The sequence below is a fragment of the Leptosomus discolor genome, chromosome 3 (genome assembly GCF_034619465.1).
Source record: "Leptosomus discolor isolate bLepDis1 chromosome 3, bLepDis1.hap2, whole genome shotgun sequence".
Classification (NCBI taxonomy): Eukaryota; Metazoa; Chordata; class Aves; order Leptosomiformes; family Leptosomidae; genus Leptosomus; species Leptosomus discolor.
In genome coordinates this window covers 44,847,184-44,863,758 of record NC_141393.1, presented here as the reverse complement: position 1 = coordinate 44,863,758, position 16,575 = coordinate 44,847,184, and the positions used below count along the sequence as shown (strand labels likewise).

The 16,575-nt window shown below is 48.7% G+C and overlaps 2 protein-coding genes across 4 annotated transcripts in view; one reads left to right on the top strand and one right to left on the bottom strand.

Annotated features, from left to right (window-relative positions):
* The first annotated feature begins 3,449 nt into the window (after window positions 1–3,449).
* On the top strand, window positions 3,450–13,033 carry ARFGAP2 (ARF GTPase activating protein 2). 3 transcript variants are annotated; one of them, XM_086461986.1, is made up of 17 exons: window positions 3,450–3,542; window positions 3,797–3,915; window positions 4,840–4,912; window positions 5,447–5,578; window positions 5,669–5,749; window positions 6,569–6,671; window positions 7,079–7,135; window positions 8,294–8,338; window positions 9,457–9,509; window positions 9,951–10,087; window positions 10,625–10,756; window positions 11,244–11,372; window positions 11,453–11,581; window positions 11,963–12,089; window positions 12,196–12,286; window positions 12,404–12,522; window positions 12,934–13,033. In XM_086461986.1, the coding sequence occupies exons 1-17, from the start codon at window positions 3,471–3,473 to the stop codon at window positions 12,952–12,954; spliced, it is 1,620 nt and encodes a 539-aa protein (XP_086318112.1). In that variant the 5' UTR covers window positions 3,450–3,470; the 3' UTR covers window positions 12,955–13,033. The 3 variants fall into 3 exon arrangements, with proteins under 3 accessions (XP_086318112.1, XP_086318113.1, XP_086318114.1); XM_086461987.1 differs by lacking the exon at window positions 8,294–8,338; XM_086461988.1 differs by lacking the exons at window positions 7,079–7,135; window positions 8,294–8,338.
* A 2,636-nt stretch (window positions 13,034–15,669) lies between these two features.
* Window positions 15,670–16,575, bottom strand: part of CSTPP1 (centriolar satellite-associated tubulin polyglutamylase complex regulator 1) — a 78,444-nt gene continuing 77,538 nt past the window's right edge. Inside the window, exons 8-9 of the mRNA XM_086462998.1 lie at window positions 16,380–16,443; window positions 15,670–15,850 (exon numbers count right to left, since the gene is read on the bottom strand). Coding sequence (XP_086319124.1) covers window positions 15,670–15,850; window positions 16,380–16,443 — 245 coding nt within the window. The remainder of the gene's footprint in view (window positions 15,851–16,379; window positions 16,444–16,575) is intronic.

The window sequence follows — 16,575 nt, the reverse complement described above, 5'->3', positions numbered from 1 at the left end:
AGTGCAGGGCAGGTTTTATCCCCATCACAGCACTTCACTCCCGAGCCTTTCCAGCTCTCTTTCACAGTAACCTCATGCCCTCAGACAACAAGATTTATGTACTGAAAAAGTGTCCCCAAGTGGTATGGCAGACTCCAGCAACAAGCCTGGTCACCGTCTTTTGCTTCCTTTGCTCTCTTGGATGATGCTGGGGACTATCTTTTACTGACAGTGGTGGGTAACAGCAAGGCACTCTCTGATTAGGAGGCTGCATGAGGCTAAGGATCTGGTTGTCACAGCAGTCAGGAAGAAAGAGGCAGGTGTCAGATGTGATGTAGATAGACAGGAAAGCTGAGGGCCAAAGAGCAGGCTGCCAGCTTGGAGTTCAGAAATTCAGCACCAAAGCACATGAGATGCGAAGAAACAGATGCAGGAAATAGCAAGAACAGTGCACTGACAGCACACACTCGCAGGGAACAGTCAGCAGCAGGAGGTCTTTCCTGTACTGACAAAGGCAACAGAAAGAAGCTGACTATTTCTCAGACCAGCAGCATGCTCTTCCTGCTGCTTTTATGTAAAACTGATGGACAGGATCAGCAGCTTTGCCAGAACTTGGAGCAACCAGCATGAGCTGGAAGGCCTGCAAGGGACCCAGCTGAGGTAGAGAAGCTTGAGTAGCCCTGCTGTAGCAAGCCTTCCTAAGACACAGCACAGTGAACAAAAACTGTACACCATCCAGGGAGAAGAAGAGCCTGCACTGTATCTCCCCATGTCTCTTAGCACAGATGGGCGGAAACAAAGTGTGACACTGACCTATTGGCCTCTGAGACTGACTTGGCTCCTCCTGGGCACATGCCATTTTTCTCTCACAAGCCCCAGTTGGGGTAATGCCAGAACGAACAGACTCTATCTCTCCTAACCCCTGCACGGTATCTCAATCACGCAGCCAAACACAGACCTAGTGAGAACAAAGCCAGCAGAGGAGGAGAGCAGCACTGCACAACAGATGGTGACAGGGCAGAAGCAAGCAACTCAAGTTGAGACTGTTTCAGCCAACATGAACACCACCACTCCCAATGCACATTCATCACCCAAACTTGCTCCTCTGCACAAGATGCAGCTTACACAGCCTCCACCTTGGCACCATACACTTCCTCTCCTTTCCTTCTGCCTAGCTTCACTTGTCAGGGCCCTGGGTGCCCTAACAGGCCTTAATTGTCCTGAGCAGCCTCACCTGGGGCCTCTACCCACATCCCCTGCCCATGAGCGTGGGAGTGGGTGTGTTTTGATTCAAGCTCAGCCCAGAGCTACCTGTCCCTGTCTGAGCTAAGTTGGAGGAGTAGTGGTCTCTGACTGTGCCTTGTTGATCCTGACCTGTAGGCTAGCTTACCAGCCTGACCCCAGGCTTGTTTTGCCTTGTCACCAGCCATGTCTAGCAATCATTAGGCCTGATCCTGACCTTTGGATTGACTTCCCAGTTTGGCTATGGACTACCTCATCACCATGAGCTTGCCTGGCTATCTCAATTCTTGGTCAAACCTGGCCACTACCCTGGGCCTGCCTGGCTCTCCTTGCTTAGGTACTGTAAATGGCTGGTGAGGGCCTGGGCATGCTGGGCTTGGGAGCACTCCCCTCACAGCTCTCTTTCTCCTAGGGTGCAGCCAGCCCTTGCTGCACACTGACATCAGCTCTTCTGATATCACTGCCAGGACAGCTGCACCATGAATGGCATCAGGGAACTCAACAGGTTTAAAAATAGCTGTGAGGAAAAAGCTATCTATTACTTTTACCTGAATTGATTCCCCTATACTGTTTGTGTAATCCCAGAAATGGGCACGTAGGCACAATTAAGGTAGCAGCATACCAGCAATAGACACCAGGGGCTACTTAAGACAAGACTGCTGCCAAGAAGGATCCCTGGCAGGCCATATCAAGCTTCACTACCCAGTTCAGAAACTCATCTCAGAGCAGCTTGAATCAGTAGCCTCTCATCTTACTGTAAGGCAACGTGCCTCCTGTTATCAGGTCTCACTCTGATCATGTAGTTAGAACTTTGCTGATGCCCAGAACACAAGACTTCACACACCTGCTAAACCTGGCAGGGTTTTTTTCTGCAGTGTTTTTTTGCCCAACAATTCAGTTCTTCCTGATTGCATCTGTATGTCCAAAGCCTTTATGGACCTTGCCAAGCTCATGGGTCCTAGGTTCCCATTGCAATGAATTCTACAGTCTACCTTACATATCTGGAAAAATATGGAAATGAGTGAAAGGAAAGCCTTTAAATTTAAACTGAAAGTTGTCTTGTCCAAATATTAGTATATTTAACTGTTTCTTTTACAAATATTAGTATATTTAACTGTTTCTTTTAGTGACAAGCTCCTGCTACAGACCAATCTCCTTTTGGAGGTAAGGAAATCACAATCTATTCCATCTCGGTAATACTATGCTGCTGATTAGCTTTTCTTACTGTCCTTCTGAACCTCTCATTGCTCTGCAGTCACTTTTGTTTGTTTTTTGTTTTTTGCTGAACCGTGAAATGGGCTATGTGCCATTGACTTTTAGTTCAAAGCACAACCATGTTTGTTCTTGGTTTTTCTGCATTATAACTGAATGACTTTCTAGTCCATTCCCTCCTGCTTTCAGGCAGGTAATACAGCACTTTAAGGCCCTGACACTATCTTTTGTCTGAAGTAACAACTTCTCTACCTTGATTACTGCACAGGATTAGGCAGTGCTGCTTGCTGCTCTTGAGAAGGCTCCAGCTGACTAAATAATTTCCAAGCCTGTTCATTTGTGCTAGTGTACCAGGCCTAGCAGCCTGAGGTCCAGCTGCTGCAGCAGGTGATGCCCGTACGCACTCACCTGAGCTTCTCGGGTAGCAGCTGACCCGAGGCAGGCATTGCCTCTGCTATTCTGCAAAGCCTCTCTCTTTGTCCGGGCCTGCAGTGGCCCCTCCAAGAGGAAGGGCAGGGCCAGCCGTGCTCCCCGAGACTGCCGCTGCCTCCTGCTGCATATTTGCCTCGTGAAGGGGCTGGGGGAAGCATGGCGAGCAGCCAGAGCTGACGAGGGTTTCAGGCGTTGAAACGTCCCCGCTCACGTTTACAGTCAGGAAGCGGTTTGCAGACAACAACGGCGAAAATCCGCGGGACCACCAGGCCGGAGCCGCGGACCGGGTGATAGCCGGCCTAGCCCAGGGCGCCGAGGAGGGGCCCTGACCCGAAACGCCTACCCTGGACGCCGGGGCCGCCCCTGAGGCTGGGGAAGGTGGGGACTCCCGGTGAGCAGCCCCGCCGGGTGCTGCGCGTGGAGCGCTATTAACGGCGGAGCAGGCCCCGCTGTCATGGCGACGGGGCAGGTAGGGGCTGACCCCAGCGGCGGCCCGCCCGCGGGCCGGTGCGGGCTCAAACGGCACCCGTACTACGGCCCGACCCCTGCGCCGATTGGGCCTGGCCAGCACCCGTCGCCGCAGTGGTGTCTGGGAAGGAGAGATCATGGCGGTGGAGCCGAGCAAGACGGAGATCCAGACTCTCTTCAAGCGGCTCCGGGCAGCGCCGGCGAATAAGGTAGCGGGGTGGCGCCGGGCGGCCTCCCGCCCTTACGAGACCGGCTGCTTCCCTGCGGCCGCGGCCTGGGCTCGGACCAGGCCCCGCTGGGCTCCAGGCCGCGCTGCGGTGGCGGGGCGTCCGAACACGGGGCTCCTGGGGCGCGGGGAGGCCCTGGGGAGAGCGGCTGGGCTACGGTGGACGGGGCCACTGGGTTGCGGTAGAGCTGTCGGAGACGACGCCTCAGCCCGGCCGTCCTTCTGCTTTCGCTTTAGTCGTGTTTTGACTGCGGCGCCAAGAACCCGAGCTGGGCCAGCATCACCTACGGGGTCTTCCTGTGCATCGACTGCTCCGGCGTCCACAGGTCCCTGGGCGTGCACCTCAGCTTCATCAGGTGCGTGGGGCTCGGGACCGTGCGCGGTGGGCAGCGGGGGGCTGCGGCCGGGGGGTGACGGCCGGGCAGGCCTGGAGCAGCCGTGACTCTTTGCCGTGGGAACACGCAGGGATTCGGGGAGAAGCGATATCGCGGAGCAGTCACCTCGGGTTTTACGTGGTTTGCTCGCTGGAGGTTTTAGGTTACTTAGCCCTTCCAAGATGGAGTTTCTGAAAGCGCCTCAGTGGAACGTGTTACTTTCGCTAACCCTGCAGAAACCGAGCTGTAGAAGCTGAAAGAGTGTGGTTTGTGGATCTTGCCAGTAAAGCAGCAGTATGGAGATCTTTCTTGCAAATTCTTTTGCAAGGCAGAAAGGGCACCATTATTTAATCTTTTTTGTATCAGCCTGGTGAGGAAGATGGTGTTGGATTTTCAACCTATTGATCTTATTTTCCATACTTGTAAAAGTTAGCATTATAAGTAACAGAACTGGGACCTTTGCTTATTCAGAGATAAGTGTGGTAACTGGTACGAGACGTACTCTGTCACTTGGCTTTACTTGATTGTTTTCTCAGTTGCTTTGTCATGTGTTCTGGCCTAATCTGTGAGACGGGCTGAATATGAGTCTCATGTTGTGGTGAGATCACATGTGGAATGAAAGTTGTTGGCTTTGCTTTCTTAGCTCAAGCTCCGCCCTCTTAAGCAACACAAGTGAGAGGTCATCTAAGTTTGGGCACTGCTATTTGATGTGAAGTGGAAACTGTTGTTTTTTTCCTCACTTTAGAAGTTCAAATTAATTTCTTATTGAAGCAAAGAAGTTACCAAGATGTTCTTTCCCCTTTTGTCCCCTATGCTAGTGGAATATCTGACCGTTCTAGCTTAGAGCTTGCTTTTTCATTTGGCATGCCTGCACATTATTAATAGAAATAACTTGTTCTTGCGCAGGTCCACAGAGTTGGATTCTAACTGGAACTGGTTCCAGCTGAGGTGTATGCAAGTGGGCAGCAACGCCAATGCGGTGAGGAGCCTCTGTAGACGTTTTGCTTGCTTTCCCTCTTGCTAATTCACATCCTCTGTTTCTTGTCCCTTTCTCCTGTGTGGCTTTCTGGGTACCAACCTCTCCGGGTTTTTTTGGAAATGTGTCATGAGGGGAGGTGTTTGTCAGCTGTGCTTGGAAGTCAGGCTGTGACCTTTGCATTGCTTTCTGGTATCCAGATTTGTTAATTCTTTACGTCTTTTTTTAAATGAGAGATGGGGTCCTCTTAAAGGAAAGGAGTTAGTAATACTGATCAGTTTGAAAGCTCATGCTCAGCATTGTGACTCAGAAGCATCCTCCCGTGGAGGACGGGGATGGGTTTTTTTTAGCCTTCTGGGGCCTGGAGTGAGACTTTTGGGAGAAAGCTGATCAATGAATGGTTGGTTCATGCTGTGTGCTCAGTATTATATCCCCTGCCTCTGGGAAATTTCCTTTTTCTGTTGAGCTTGAGTTATGTCTAATGCTTGCTTGAGTATAATCCAGCAGTCAGGAGACTGAATGTTCTTCTCTTTTCAGACTGCTTTCTTCCGCCAGCATGGCTGCACTACCACAGATGCCAACGCTAAGTATAATAGTCGAGCTGCCCAGATGTACAGGGAGAAGATTCGGCAGCTGGCAAGTGCTGCCATGGCCAAATATGGCACTGATGTAAGTCTAAGCAGCTCTGTACTGTTAAACATGTAGTGCTGGATGCTTAGTCTTGTAGGGTATCTTCTTTTTTCCCTCTCCTCTCTTCAGCTGCTTATAGATGGACTGAGTGGGGCCCTTGGGCACTCTCCTGACAAAAGTGATGCTGATTTCTTCATGGAGCACACACAGGTGAGACAACTGCTTAAACCAGACAGTCTTAACAGCTCTCAGATAGCCAGCTGTTCAGCCAGGAGCAGTCCCACTTAGTTTGGAAGGGCTTTAAGCTGTATACTCGTTCAGTACTGACATGGAAGAACTGAGATTCAGTCATCAGCCTGGGACATAGTCACAGATCTAAACAGTTCCTCATGCGGCCTGTAATATTAATGTTCTTTGTTTTCGAGACCATCTTTATCTCGAAGGAATACTCAGAACTACCAACTGCTCCATGAAAAACACATCGTGTGCCGCATTAATGCGTGGTCTCTTTGTACAGTTAAAGCAAGGACTGGCTATTACTTTGAACTTCTCATTTAGTCAGCTTTTCAGTGCATAGACCCTGGTAAAGTGGATTTGGGTGACTGTTGCACAATGCTAGGTGGACTTTATCAAGTGAATAGAGTAACATGAGAATTGGCTGTATGGAAATAAGGACAGTGGAAGCAGAGATTATTTTTTTTCCAGGGAAACTCATTCACACTCTTTCTCCCAGATTTAAGCTCATTTCTTTAACCTGGGAAGTCCTCACAGTAGCCAGCTCTGATACTACTCTTGACTGATGCTGTCATTCCCCCTGACCTTCCATTCAGCTTAGCTTCTGGGTTTTTTCTTTTGTCTCTGCTAAGGGAATGTGGACTTGTCCATATGTTATCTTATCTTCAATGAAGGCATAGCCTGGAGTTTGGAACATGCTTCCTTTAGCCTAAAACTGAATACAGGTCACTAAACCTGAAATAAACTCAGGATTGTTGTGTTCTGCAAATCACTGGAATGAGCATCTCCTTGCAGTCTTCTAGTACCTGGGATGTAGCAGATGCCAGCCAGAATCCTGCAGAGTCTTCCTCGGAAGTGGAAAAAGCAGCAAAGTCATCAGAAGGCAGTGAAGTGTTGAGTGAGTTCCCTGCTCAATAATTTTCCCAAGAACCTGACTTCATTTCCAGGAGTGTACACTTCTTTCTGTACCACAGTTGGAAGGGCTGAGCTTTTCCTTTGGTTCAGACTTAAAGGAGTGGAAGCTCTGGGCACTCTCTGCTAATTTAACTAAACATCAGACTTCTAAAAACACTGCTCTGTTTCGGACCAGTTCTCCGCTTTTCTTGAATTGCCACAAAACTGTTGGGGGTTAGCTGCCTTGTTTCCCTGCTTCCAGACATAATTATTTGTTTGAAGACTCTTTTCTATCCCTTGAATTTGGTGAGACTGGAAATGATCTATGAATGTAGTGGAACTGTGAGCACAGTGAAAAGAAAGGGGTTGAGAATCTCTGCTGAAGGTTCTCTTCTGGTTTTGTGCCCACAGATTCCAGCCAGGGCCCCTCTATTGACTTGTTGAGCACGTCTCCTAAACCTCTTCTAGGTAAGTAAGACTTTTCGCTGTCTCTCAGATCAGTCTTGCTCTTACACCCACTGTTCAGTAGTAAATCCAGTGGAGCTGGAACTGATGAGCCAATTTCTAGAACGTCCAAAGGAGCTTATCCTCCTGTGGAGCCAGTAGTGAGGCTCCAAAACCAAATCACAGTTTACTGGAGGTTTCCTCCTCCTTTGGATGATTGGGTTCAAAGCTGTTGCCTTCCCAAAAGCTTCTTTTCATTTTTTGAGCTTTGGACAAAGCTTGTCATTAGCATATCTATAACTTGGCTGATCAAGGCCACATGGCTGCGTGTTTTGGGTTTTGGTTTGCTCTTTTTGTTTGTTTGTTTGTTTTTTTTCTCAGAAGCTTTGGAGGCAAGTGAATTTTTAGCTTCTAGAGTAACAGGGTATATCTGATTCTCCCCTGCCATTACTGTCCTGGCTGCACACAGAGAATCTAGCTGGAGCTTCTTTCCTTATTGAGAGTGTGCTCCTGGCTGTTGCAGTTTAACCCCAGCCAGCAATTGAGCACCACACGGCCGCTTGCTCACTCCCCCCACAGTGGGATGGGGAAGAGAATCGTAAGGGTAAAAATGAGAAAAAATTAATGGGTTGAGATAAAAACAGTTTAATAGGTAAAGCAAAAGCTGCGAACACAAGCAAAGCTAAACAAGGAGTTCATTCGCTGCTTCCCCTTGGCAGGCAGGTGTTTAGCCATCTCCAGGAAAGCAGGGCTCCATCACGCATAACAGTTACTTGGGAAGACAAACACCATAAGTCTGAATGTCTTCCCCCTTCCTCCTTCTTCCCCCAGCTTTATATGCTGAGCATGATGTCATATGGTATGGAATATCCCTTTGGTCACTTGGGGTCAGCTGTCCCGGTCCAGCTTCCTGTGCACCCCCAGCATGCTCAATGGTGGGGTGACATGAGAAGCAGAAGAGGCTTTAACTCTGTAAGCGCTGCTCAGCAGTAACTAAAACATCCCTGTGTTGTCGACACTGTTTTCAGCACAAATGCAAAACATGGCCCCATACCAGCTACTATGAAGAGAACTCTATCGCAGCCATAACTAGCACACTATCCCACAGTGGGTTCATCCTGGGTAGAAAGCCTGTGTCCTCAAGTGTCTATTCATTCTCCGTGTTTTATGTCTCTTCCTCAGACATGTCCATGTATCTATCAACACAAGGGTCTGCTCCTGCCAGAGGTAACTGGCTAACAGCTGGCCTGCACTGGCTGCTTGTGACAGCTCTGCCTGCCCCTTATGTGATTCTGTCTTCAACTCTTCACTTGAGCTTCCTATGCTTGGAGGGCGAGAATGAGCCAAAATTTCCATGTATCATATTGTGTTCTAAACCAGCTATTCTGTATCTGGAAAGGGATCTTACTGACGTTTCTGTTAAATGTTTCCTGACAGTACTAAAAAAGAAAAAACCCAAACCAACCCCAAATTAAGCGTTGGGAACAGTGAACTGAAAAAATCTGCGTAGTGTGAATGTTTTGAACCCCTCTGTTTCAAAAATTTATGGTGAGACTAGAAAAGATACAGGAAAGGCTGTCAAGAATGATTTGAAGTATGGTTTGAGAAAAGTCATGTGGCTGTAGAAAGTGGAGAGACATTTCTGTGGAACAAAAGCCCAACAAAGGCAATAAAAGATTTTGGAGCTATATGTTGGAAGCTGGGAAAATGTCCTAGGCAGTCCCTCTCTGTTTGCTTTGTTCTTAAACTTTTCCCCAGGCATCTGCTGCTTGGCTGGACCTTGGCTGGTTTTACAAGTGTGGCATGCTTCATGCCCTCAGAGTGACAGGTTCCTGGTGCAAGGTGTTGGGGAACCTGTTGCTTTTACAGCTCGCTGCACTTTAGGTTAATTTTGTCAGTCTGTTCATGTAAACATGATTTCAGGGTTCTTGCTTCATTGTCCCTAAGGCATTGGTGAAGCACTGACCTTCATATATCTCTGAAGCTGCATTTTCTTGGATTTATGTAAGGAATAAATCTAGTCTTTCTCTGTCCGCCCTGATATCTGCTGGACAGGGTCACCAACTGCATGACACTTGGAGGAGCTTTTCAAAGGTCTTAATCCACTTACAAGTTTCTCCAGCAATGGACATGCTTCTTTAGTCCACCAGCCTGCAACTGTGGAGCTTCTAAGTGCATCTTTCTTTGCTGGGTGAAGTCACCCAGGCTTCTGATGAGAAGCTGCATGGTGTGCCCTGTATTTTATAGCAGCTGGACTGCGGTGGATGTTCGTGTGGGCTGCTGACTAATTTTGGCTTCTTAAATTCTTTCACTTCTGCTTATTTGCTGCTTTCCTCCTCTTGCAGAACTTAAGTCCTCGCTCATTGGAAAGAAGAAGCCAGGAGCTGCCAAGAAAGGGGTATGTCTGAGCTCTTCTTTTACGGAGAGGAGGTAAAGCATGTCTCATATTACTGCTGTCCTTTCCCTGGCCCTTGCTTCCTGCCCTTAACAAAGCTGTGTATTGAGAGATCCATTTGGCGAAGGGAGAGCTTTGATTATATCACTGCTTGTTTTGAAAGATAGCTTGTATGTTAATGGACAAAAGCCAATTAGGTTTTGGATCATTACTCGTTATGGACTGAAGTGTACGTGGCTGATATCTTCGCACTGGCCACTGGTGGGTTAACTCTTGGGTGTTCTTCCATACTTAGTTGCAAACTCTACTGGGTCTGTAGGTTGTGACTGCATAGGGAGACCAAAGGCCTGATCAGTGCAGCAAGGAGTAGGATTCTGGTTTTCTTCTACAAAGAACAATCTAGGGTGAAGAAATGGCTTTTTTGTGTGTGTTTTGTTTTTCAAGTTGGGTGCAAAAAAAGGTCTTGGAGCCCAGAAAGTGAGCAGCCAGAGCTTCAGTGAGATTGAGCGGCAAGCCCAGGTGGCAGAGCAGCTGAGGGAGCAGCAGGCAGTGGAGTCCAGGAAACAAGCAGAGGAGTCCATGTAAGTGCCCTGTTTGGGCTAAATACCTTACGTACATAAGGCAGAAGTAATAGGTTAATGCTGTTCACCCTAGGACCACCTAATGTGAGTACGGAACATGCATGATAGGATGAGCAGTATCTATAAGCCAATATGGCCCTTAGAGCAGGGCACAAGTTCTACTGACATATTTTTTCCAAATTAGCATCCCTGGAAGAGTTTAAGGAGCAGATTTGCAAGTATTTTGTGTTTCTGTTGCCCTTTGGACAGGACTGAAACAGGCAAAGGCTGAACTGGATGGGGCATTCTGTCTGGGAGGGGTTTGGGGCACACACTTACAGTAAGGAAATCATGGTTAGCCAAAAAAGAGTTGAATCCCAGTGGAGGTGAGATGGGAAGACAAGCAGTAGCCTCTATGCAAGGATTTTTGGCAGAGCTGTTGTGGAAATTGGTGTTTTGATGGATTGTTGGGGTTACTGTCTCCCGTGCCCCTCCACAGCATAGGCTGGCAGTGGGGGAGGATCATGAGCCGGTACCCACCATAGCTCTTTCCTTTAGAGTCACCTCAATGCGACTGGCTTATCAGGAGCTGCAGCTAGATCGGAAGAAGGAAGAGAAGAAACTTCAGAACCTTGAAGGGAAGAAGCGTGAACAAGCAGAGAGGCTGGGCATGGGCTTGGTGTCTAGAAGGTACTTGGCTGTGGATGTCATAGGACAGACAGGTGCCTTGGAAGCATCCTGCTCTGGAAAAGTTTTCTGGAGGCAGTAGCTCGCTGCTCTTGTAACAGATAAAGAGCTGATTTAAAGTTCTTATATGCTGGACTATGTCCAAAAATGATTCGGGGCCCCAGAAGGATGGGTACTCTATTCAGAGGTTCTAGTTTTCATTTGAGCTTTTCCAAAGATGTGTGTGAACTGTCAGTGTTTATCCATAGAGCCCTGCTGCTTGACAGATGTCCTTCTGCACAATACTTCCCTTAAGAAGGCAGCTCAAGACTTCTGAGGGAGTCAAGATAAGCTAGATAAGTCATGAATGGGGCTGGCATCCCACAACTCTCCCTCAAGGCTTGTGGCATCTGCCCTGCTGTGAAGGCCAGATTCAGTTTTGAGGCAGACTGGTTGTAGAGGCTGGATGCTGTCAGACCTATCAGCTTTGACTGCCTGTTTGTTGTGCTAGTTCTGTTTCACACTCGATGATGTCTGAGATGCAAGTAATTGAGCAGGAGACGCCACTGGCTGCAAAATCTTCCCGCTCCCAGCTGGACTTGTTTGAAGATGCTGGAGGCTTCACATCTGGACCCCCTAAGTAAGACTTAGCTTTAGTGTAGTCTTTGGCTTATTCCTGAATTTAATGTCTGTCTTAAACTACCTATTTTTGGTACCTAGGTACAAACATAATCCCTTCTCATTTGAAGATGCATTTGGCTCGCGATGGGAAACGGACTCTTCCTGGGGTATGGACAAAGAGGAAGAACCTGAGGTGACCATTTCCAGTATTCGGCCAGTTTCAGAGAGGTAAAGTGCGTGCCACTGCTACTGTATCTTCCTTGTGTGTGGGACAAAGGGATAGGTCTAGGAGCTGTGGGGAGAGATGCTGCTGTGTTATGACAGGAGCCTTGTGCTGCAGAAGATAACTTGCATGGACAAGCTCAAGCAAAAGGGCCTTAAGTGAAAGAGGCTTGGGCACTTTTTTGCCTGTCATGTCCCTGAGTTTGATACAGCCTTTATGGTCATCAAGTGCTGGCTGTCCTGAGGTGGAGTGAGGAGAACCCTAATGGTAGCTAACACTTGAAGATTTGTTGCTTTCCTTTGATCGCATGGGGTCTGAGAGAGAAGTCTGTTTCTTTACTGCATTGGTGAGCTTAAGCCGAGATATCTCCTTTCTTGTTTCCTCAGACCCACCAGTAGGTGGGAGACAGAGAACAGGACATCGGTTGTGGAATCCAATGAGGCTCGGCAGAAGTTTGCAGGGGCTAAAGCTATCTCTTCAGATATGTTCTTCGGGCGGGAGACAGATGCTGAGGTAGATGCATTTTGCAGGGCTTAAGCTGGTACAGCTCTGGCTTCATCTCCTCCTGTTTGCTCACGTCCTACTTTGTTCCCTTCCTTTCTTTTGTTTTCTGCTGTAGTATGAAGCCAGATCCCGACTGCAGCAGCTCTCAGGCAGCAGTGCCATCAGCTCTGCAGACCTGTTCGGAGAAGCTGAGAATGTGCACTCAGGTTTGTTAGCACTCAGCGGGCTGAGGAAGGGGGCAGCTTTAGAGGACCTAATCTGGAGGGGTCAGGGTGTTTTCTGGAGCTGGGGGACTCCAGACCAACTCCTGCTGGTTCTTGTAGGTGGCGTGTCAATTGGAAGTGTCCTGCCTGCAGCTGACATTGCACAGTTCAAGCAAGGAGTGAAATCAGTTGCTGGCAAGATGGCTGTCCTAGCCAACGGGGTGATGAACTCCCTCCAGGTGAGGTTATGCTCTGGCACCTTCAGTCATGCTCAGGGATTTTCACCATATTCAGGCTTCTGCTGGAATTATAGTAATCTTTTCAAGTTATGTGGGAAGTCCCAGGTAGAGACCTGTCTTTTGTAGCTGATTACTTCACTACAATAGCTGAGCATTCCAGGTGGCCAATGAACTCTGCTTGGCCAACCTTACTCTCCAGCTAAACAGGATATCTTGTTATGTCAGATATGCCTTTTCCCACAAATCTCAGGCAGAACTTAAAAAGTTCTTTTTTTACTTCCAGCCTTTGCATAATGTCCTGTCTGTGTAACCTTACACTGCATTCCAATCCCAAAGACCTCAAGACCTTGTCTGTCTCTGGAGTTTGCCTGAAGTGTTGTAGCATGGTGTCTCGGTGTGTTTCCTCCCCAGGATCGTTATGGCTCATATTGATGACCCAGGGACTGCAACTAAAAGGGAAGCCGGCAAGACGTACTGATGCCACCTCTGCCTGGAGTAAACTGCAGGATTGTTTTAGTTTGTCTGGGGTGGGTGGGGAGGGGAGAAGGTAAGCAGAGGGGGTCAGGACATGGCTGTGCCCAGGATGCTTTCCAAATATCTCTGGATTCCACTCTATTAAAATTCAATGTGCCCTCATACCCACTGCTATCTACTAGCCAGTGGAGACAGGCTTTCTTGCAGGGTTAATCTCACTGCTGTAAAAGATGACAAGAACTCCCAGGCTCCCTTCATCAGTGCTCCTGTCCTCGGTCCATATCTTAGCTCATCAAGTGACAAAGGAAAGGGGAAGGCTATTTTTCTGATCATTGTGTTATCTGGTTCCTATGGCCATGACTGGTTTTTTGTTCTGCTCAGTGCTCCCAATCCATGGTGCTGTGGAGTCCTCTGTATTTGCAGGGTCTGACTTTGACCGTGGGATAATCTTTTTTTACTGTCTTGTAAACCAGCATATATTGATGCAGGAGAAAAAAAATCAAACAAAGGAAAGATTATTTTTTTAGCTTCTAATTACATACGCATCATCAGCAAGAAAGTCCCAGGTAAAGAATTACTGTAAAGATATTTCTTGGATCCCTGGTTATTTTGCTGCCCAGCTTTGGGCCAAGGTCAAAGTCCTGAACCTCTGTCTTCACCATGAGGTGAACTTCTGAAGTGCAGCAGTGAGTGAGGACCGTCATTTTAGTCTTGTTCGGCTTGGCTCTCTGGCTTTAAAAAAAGCATGTTTTTTCTCGTCCTTGGACTATGGGTTTGAGGGGTGGGAAAAAGGGCTAGTTACACCCTCTTAGTGAAAAGAGAGGCTGGGGCTGTTTGTTCTGAAGCCCTCTCTGGGGCCGCTGGAGGGCCTGTACTACCTGCAGCGCTGGGGCGGGAGGGGAAGGGTTGCTATGTCGTTGCGGTGGGGCCGGGGGGGCGGGTAGAGTTGGGCCTTCCTGGGGCTTCGCCCAGGGGCAAAGAATCCGTGGCGCAGCCGAGGTTCCGAGGGGCGGCAGCGCTCCCGCCTGCCGTCGCGGCCGGAGGCAGCTGGCGCTTGCGCGGCCGCAAGCACTGCCCGGGCAGGAGGGGTGATTTGGCGGGATGGGCCTGCCCCGGCGGTGGCATCATCGCCTTCCGAGGCTGAGGCGAGGGTCTGGTGGGGCTCGGAAGGCGGCTGGGGCCCGCGAGTACCGCCGCCGCCCTGTGCTGCTCCTGTCCGCCCGGTACCACTCCCCCAGGGTCTTACTCGGGCAGCGCCCTGAGGAGGGGCCGGGGCAGCCCAGAAGAGCCCAGGCGCAGCAGTGGCCCTACGCAGCGTGCTTTATTGCATTGCCAGGCTGTCACAGTCACTCACTGATGGCTGGGAGAGAAAGTGCAGTTAGTGAGCACGTTAATAAATGGAATAAATAACTCTCTCCCACTCCGTCCACAGGTGGGGCCGTGGTACAGCCTCGGCAGTAGTTACAGGATTAGTCTTAAAATAACTCCAGTGTATTTTGAATCCACTCATCTTAGAGCCACTATAAGCTTTGCGTTACCAGCTCTTGGTAGCCCACACTGCAGCATTTTATGAACAGGATAAGCAAGGAGGCTTCCAAACCCACAAGAGAAGCTGAAGTTCCCCAGGCAATAACTAGTCTACACAAGCTGAGACACAGGAGCTAGCTTTGACAAAGCATTAAGGGCTGTGGAGGCCAAACTGCTCAGTTAGTTAGTTACCATTAACACAATGAGATGCTACTTTATGTAGTTGTAAGGGCTATGCTGTGATGCTACAACAATGCCAATATTCACAAAAAAATACCCGGGACTTGTTTCATAACTGCTTCCCTCTCCTCTAGTGCTTCTGTCCACCTGACCCCAGCAGATGTTCTGTATGTTTGCAAGCCACGGTACCTGGGGCCAAGGAATTTAAAGACCTTTTTGCTCTCTCCTCCGATCACGGTGAAGCTTGCTTTTCCGAATGACCTTCATACCCTGTTGGAGGCAGTAGAAGGTGTTACAGAAGGGAACTCAGTACAGCAGAGGAGCCAGACAGCACCATGCAATGCTTATTGCAGTCTAGCTTATTTGCTTTGGCAAGCCTTGGACACATGGAAGAGGAAGCAGAGACAGGTGGCATGGCAATACCTGAGCCCTTCTTTTCTAGGAACTTTCAGAATTTCTCTACCTTTGATCATATGCAGATGCAGCTTTATTTGGAATAATTATAATGGAGCATGCTGGTGACTTAACCATTCCAGTGCCTAGGCCAAGCCTGAACACAGCTACACAACAAAACTGGCAAGCAGCCTGCACTAACACTCCCACTGCTCCAGCACCTGCTGAACCATGAAGGAGAGCCGTGGTGAAAGATACCTGGCTATTTCCAAGTGGAGGCAAAGCTAGCGTCTGCTGGTTTGTCTTGCTTGCCAGCAGAGGGTAGCATAACTCTGCATCTGGAAATTTCTTCTGCAGAATTGCTATTCCTGCACGAATTTGGAGCTAGGGAAAAGGCAGAGTTCTTCCTGGGAAGAGATGAGTGGACCTGGTAATGGGGGCTGGCACAGCCACGAACACAATGGTGATGTGGACAGAACACACAGTCAGAGCAGATGCTCTAAGAGGAGGTGCTGTTCCTCTAGTGGGTTCTGGAGAAACCCAAGATGGGAACGGTGCCCACCCTCACAACCTTCAATTTTCAGAGGAGTCTGTCTCTTCATTGGAGCCTTCACTCTCAGCATCCATTTTTCGCCGATGTTGTAAAGGTTTCCAGGGAGAGTTAATCCTGGGTGAGTTACGGACAGGCAAATTAGCTGTGTCCCCGCTGGAGCTGGTGGGACCGGAGACAGAAAGCCCTGAAACCTGAGCTACCCTGAAAGAGAAAAGACAAATGCTAGGCAGCCTAACTTGTCATCTCCAACCTTTACTGTAGCAGTTTTGGAGTGAACCTGGGAGGAAGACTTATTCACAACTAGCACAGGGGTGGAAAGGTGTTCATGGCACAGAGAGGAAACACCTTGCACTAGTACCCTAGACTCACTGTGTGAATCTTTCTTCCTGTTTGAACAGATCTTTCTCCTGGGCTAAGCCTGTGTCTTCCTATACTCCTAGTTTTCACCATCCAAAGAAAACTTCCCTGTTCATTAAGAGACTGCTGCTTCTGCTAGATCCCTCTTTGAGGCACACTTTTGTCCTCTGTTTCTGAAGCCTTTTCTAATGATTTTGTTAGTTGCACAAGACACTCCAAAGAAAGAGGCCCTCTCTGCTCAGGTTGCTCTGTTAGCTCCTCTATTGTTTTATAGCAGAGCAAAGGAATAGGGACAGTACTTTACTAAAGTCTTCCTTAGCACGCTACCTTTAATCTGGTTCTTTTGTCTGCTACTTTAGGCAACTCCACTTACAATTTCTCAAGTTCCTGATCCATGGCAGGGTCCAGAAACAATTCTCCTTTATCTGGCAAAGCCCCTGGAAAAAACCACAAAGTATCAGAGCAGAGTTAGGTTATTAATTTTTAAGGAAAAGTGCTCAAGCCATAGCAGCATCCAAAATCTGCTGTGCCAGACAGAGAAGGCTCTTCCTTATACCTGTTAGAGAAAC

What these genes read in the sequence shown, in the direction of transcription:
- ARFGAP2 (XM_086461986.1), top strand. Translation starts at nt 3,471, where the DNA reads ATGGCGGTGGAGCCGAGCAAGACGGAGATCCAGACTCTCTTCAAGCGG. An exon ending in TCTTCATGGAGCACACACAG is followed by an intron (nt 5,750 to 6,568) that starts GTGAGACAACTG and finishes ATCTCCTTGCAG; the next exon opens with TCTTCTAGTACCTGGGATGT. An exon ending in AGAAGGCAGTGAAGTGTTGA is followed by an intron (nt 6,672 to 7,078) that starts GTGAGTTCCCTG and finishes TTGTGCCCACAG; the next exon opens with ATTCCAGCCAGGGCCCCTCT.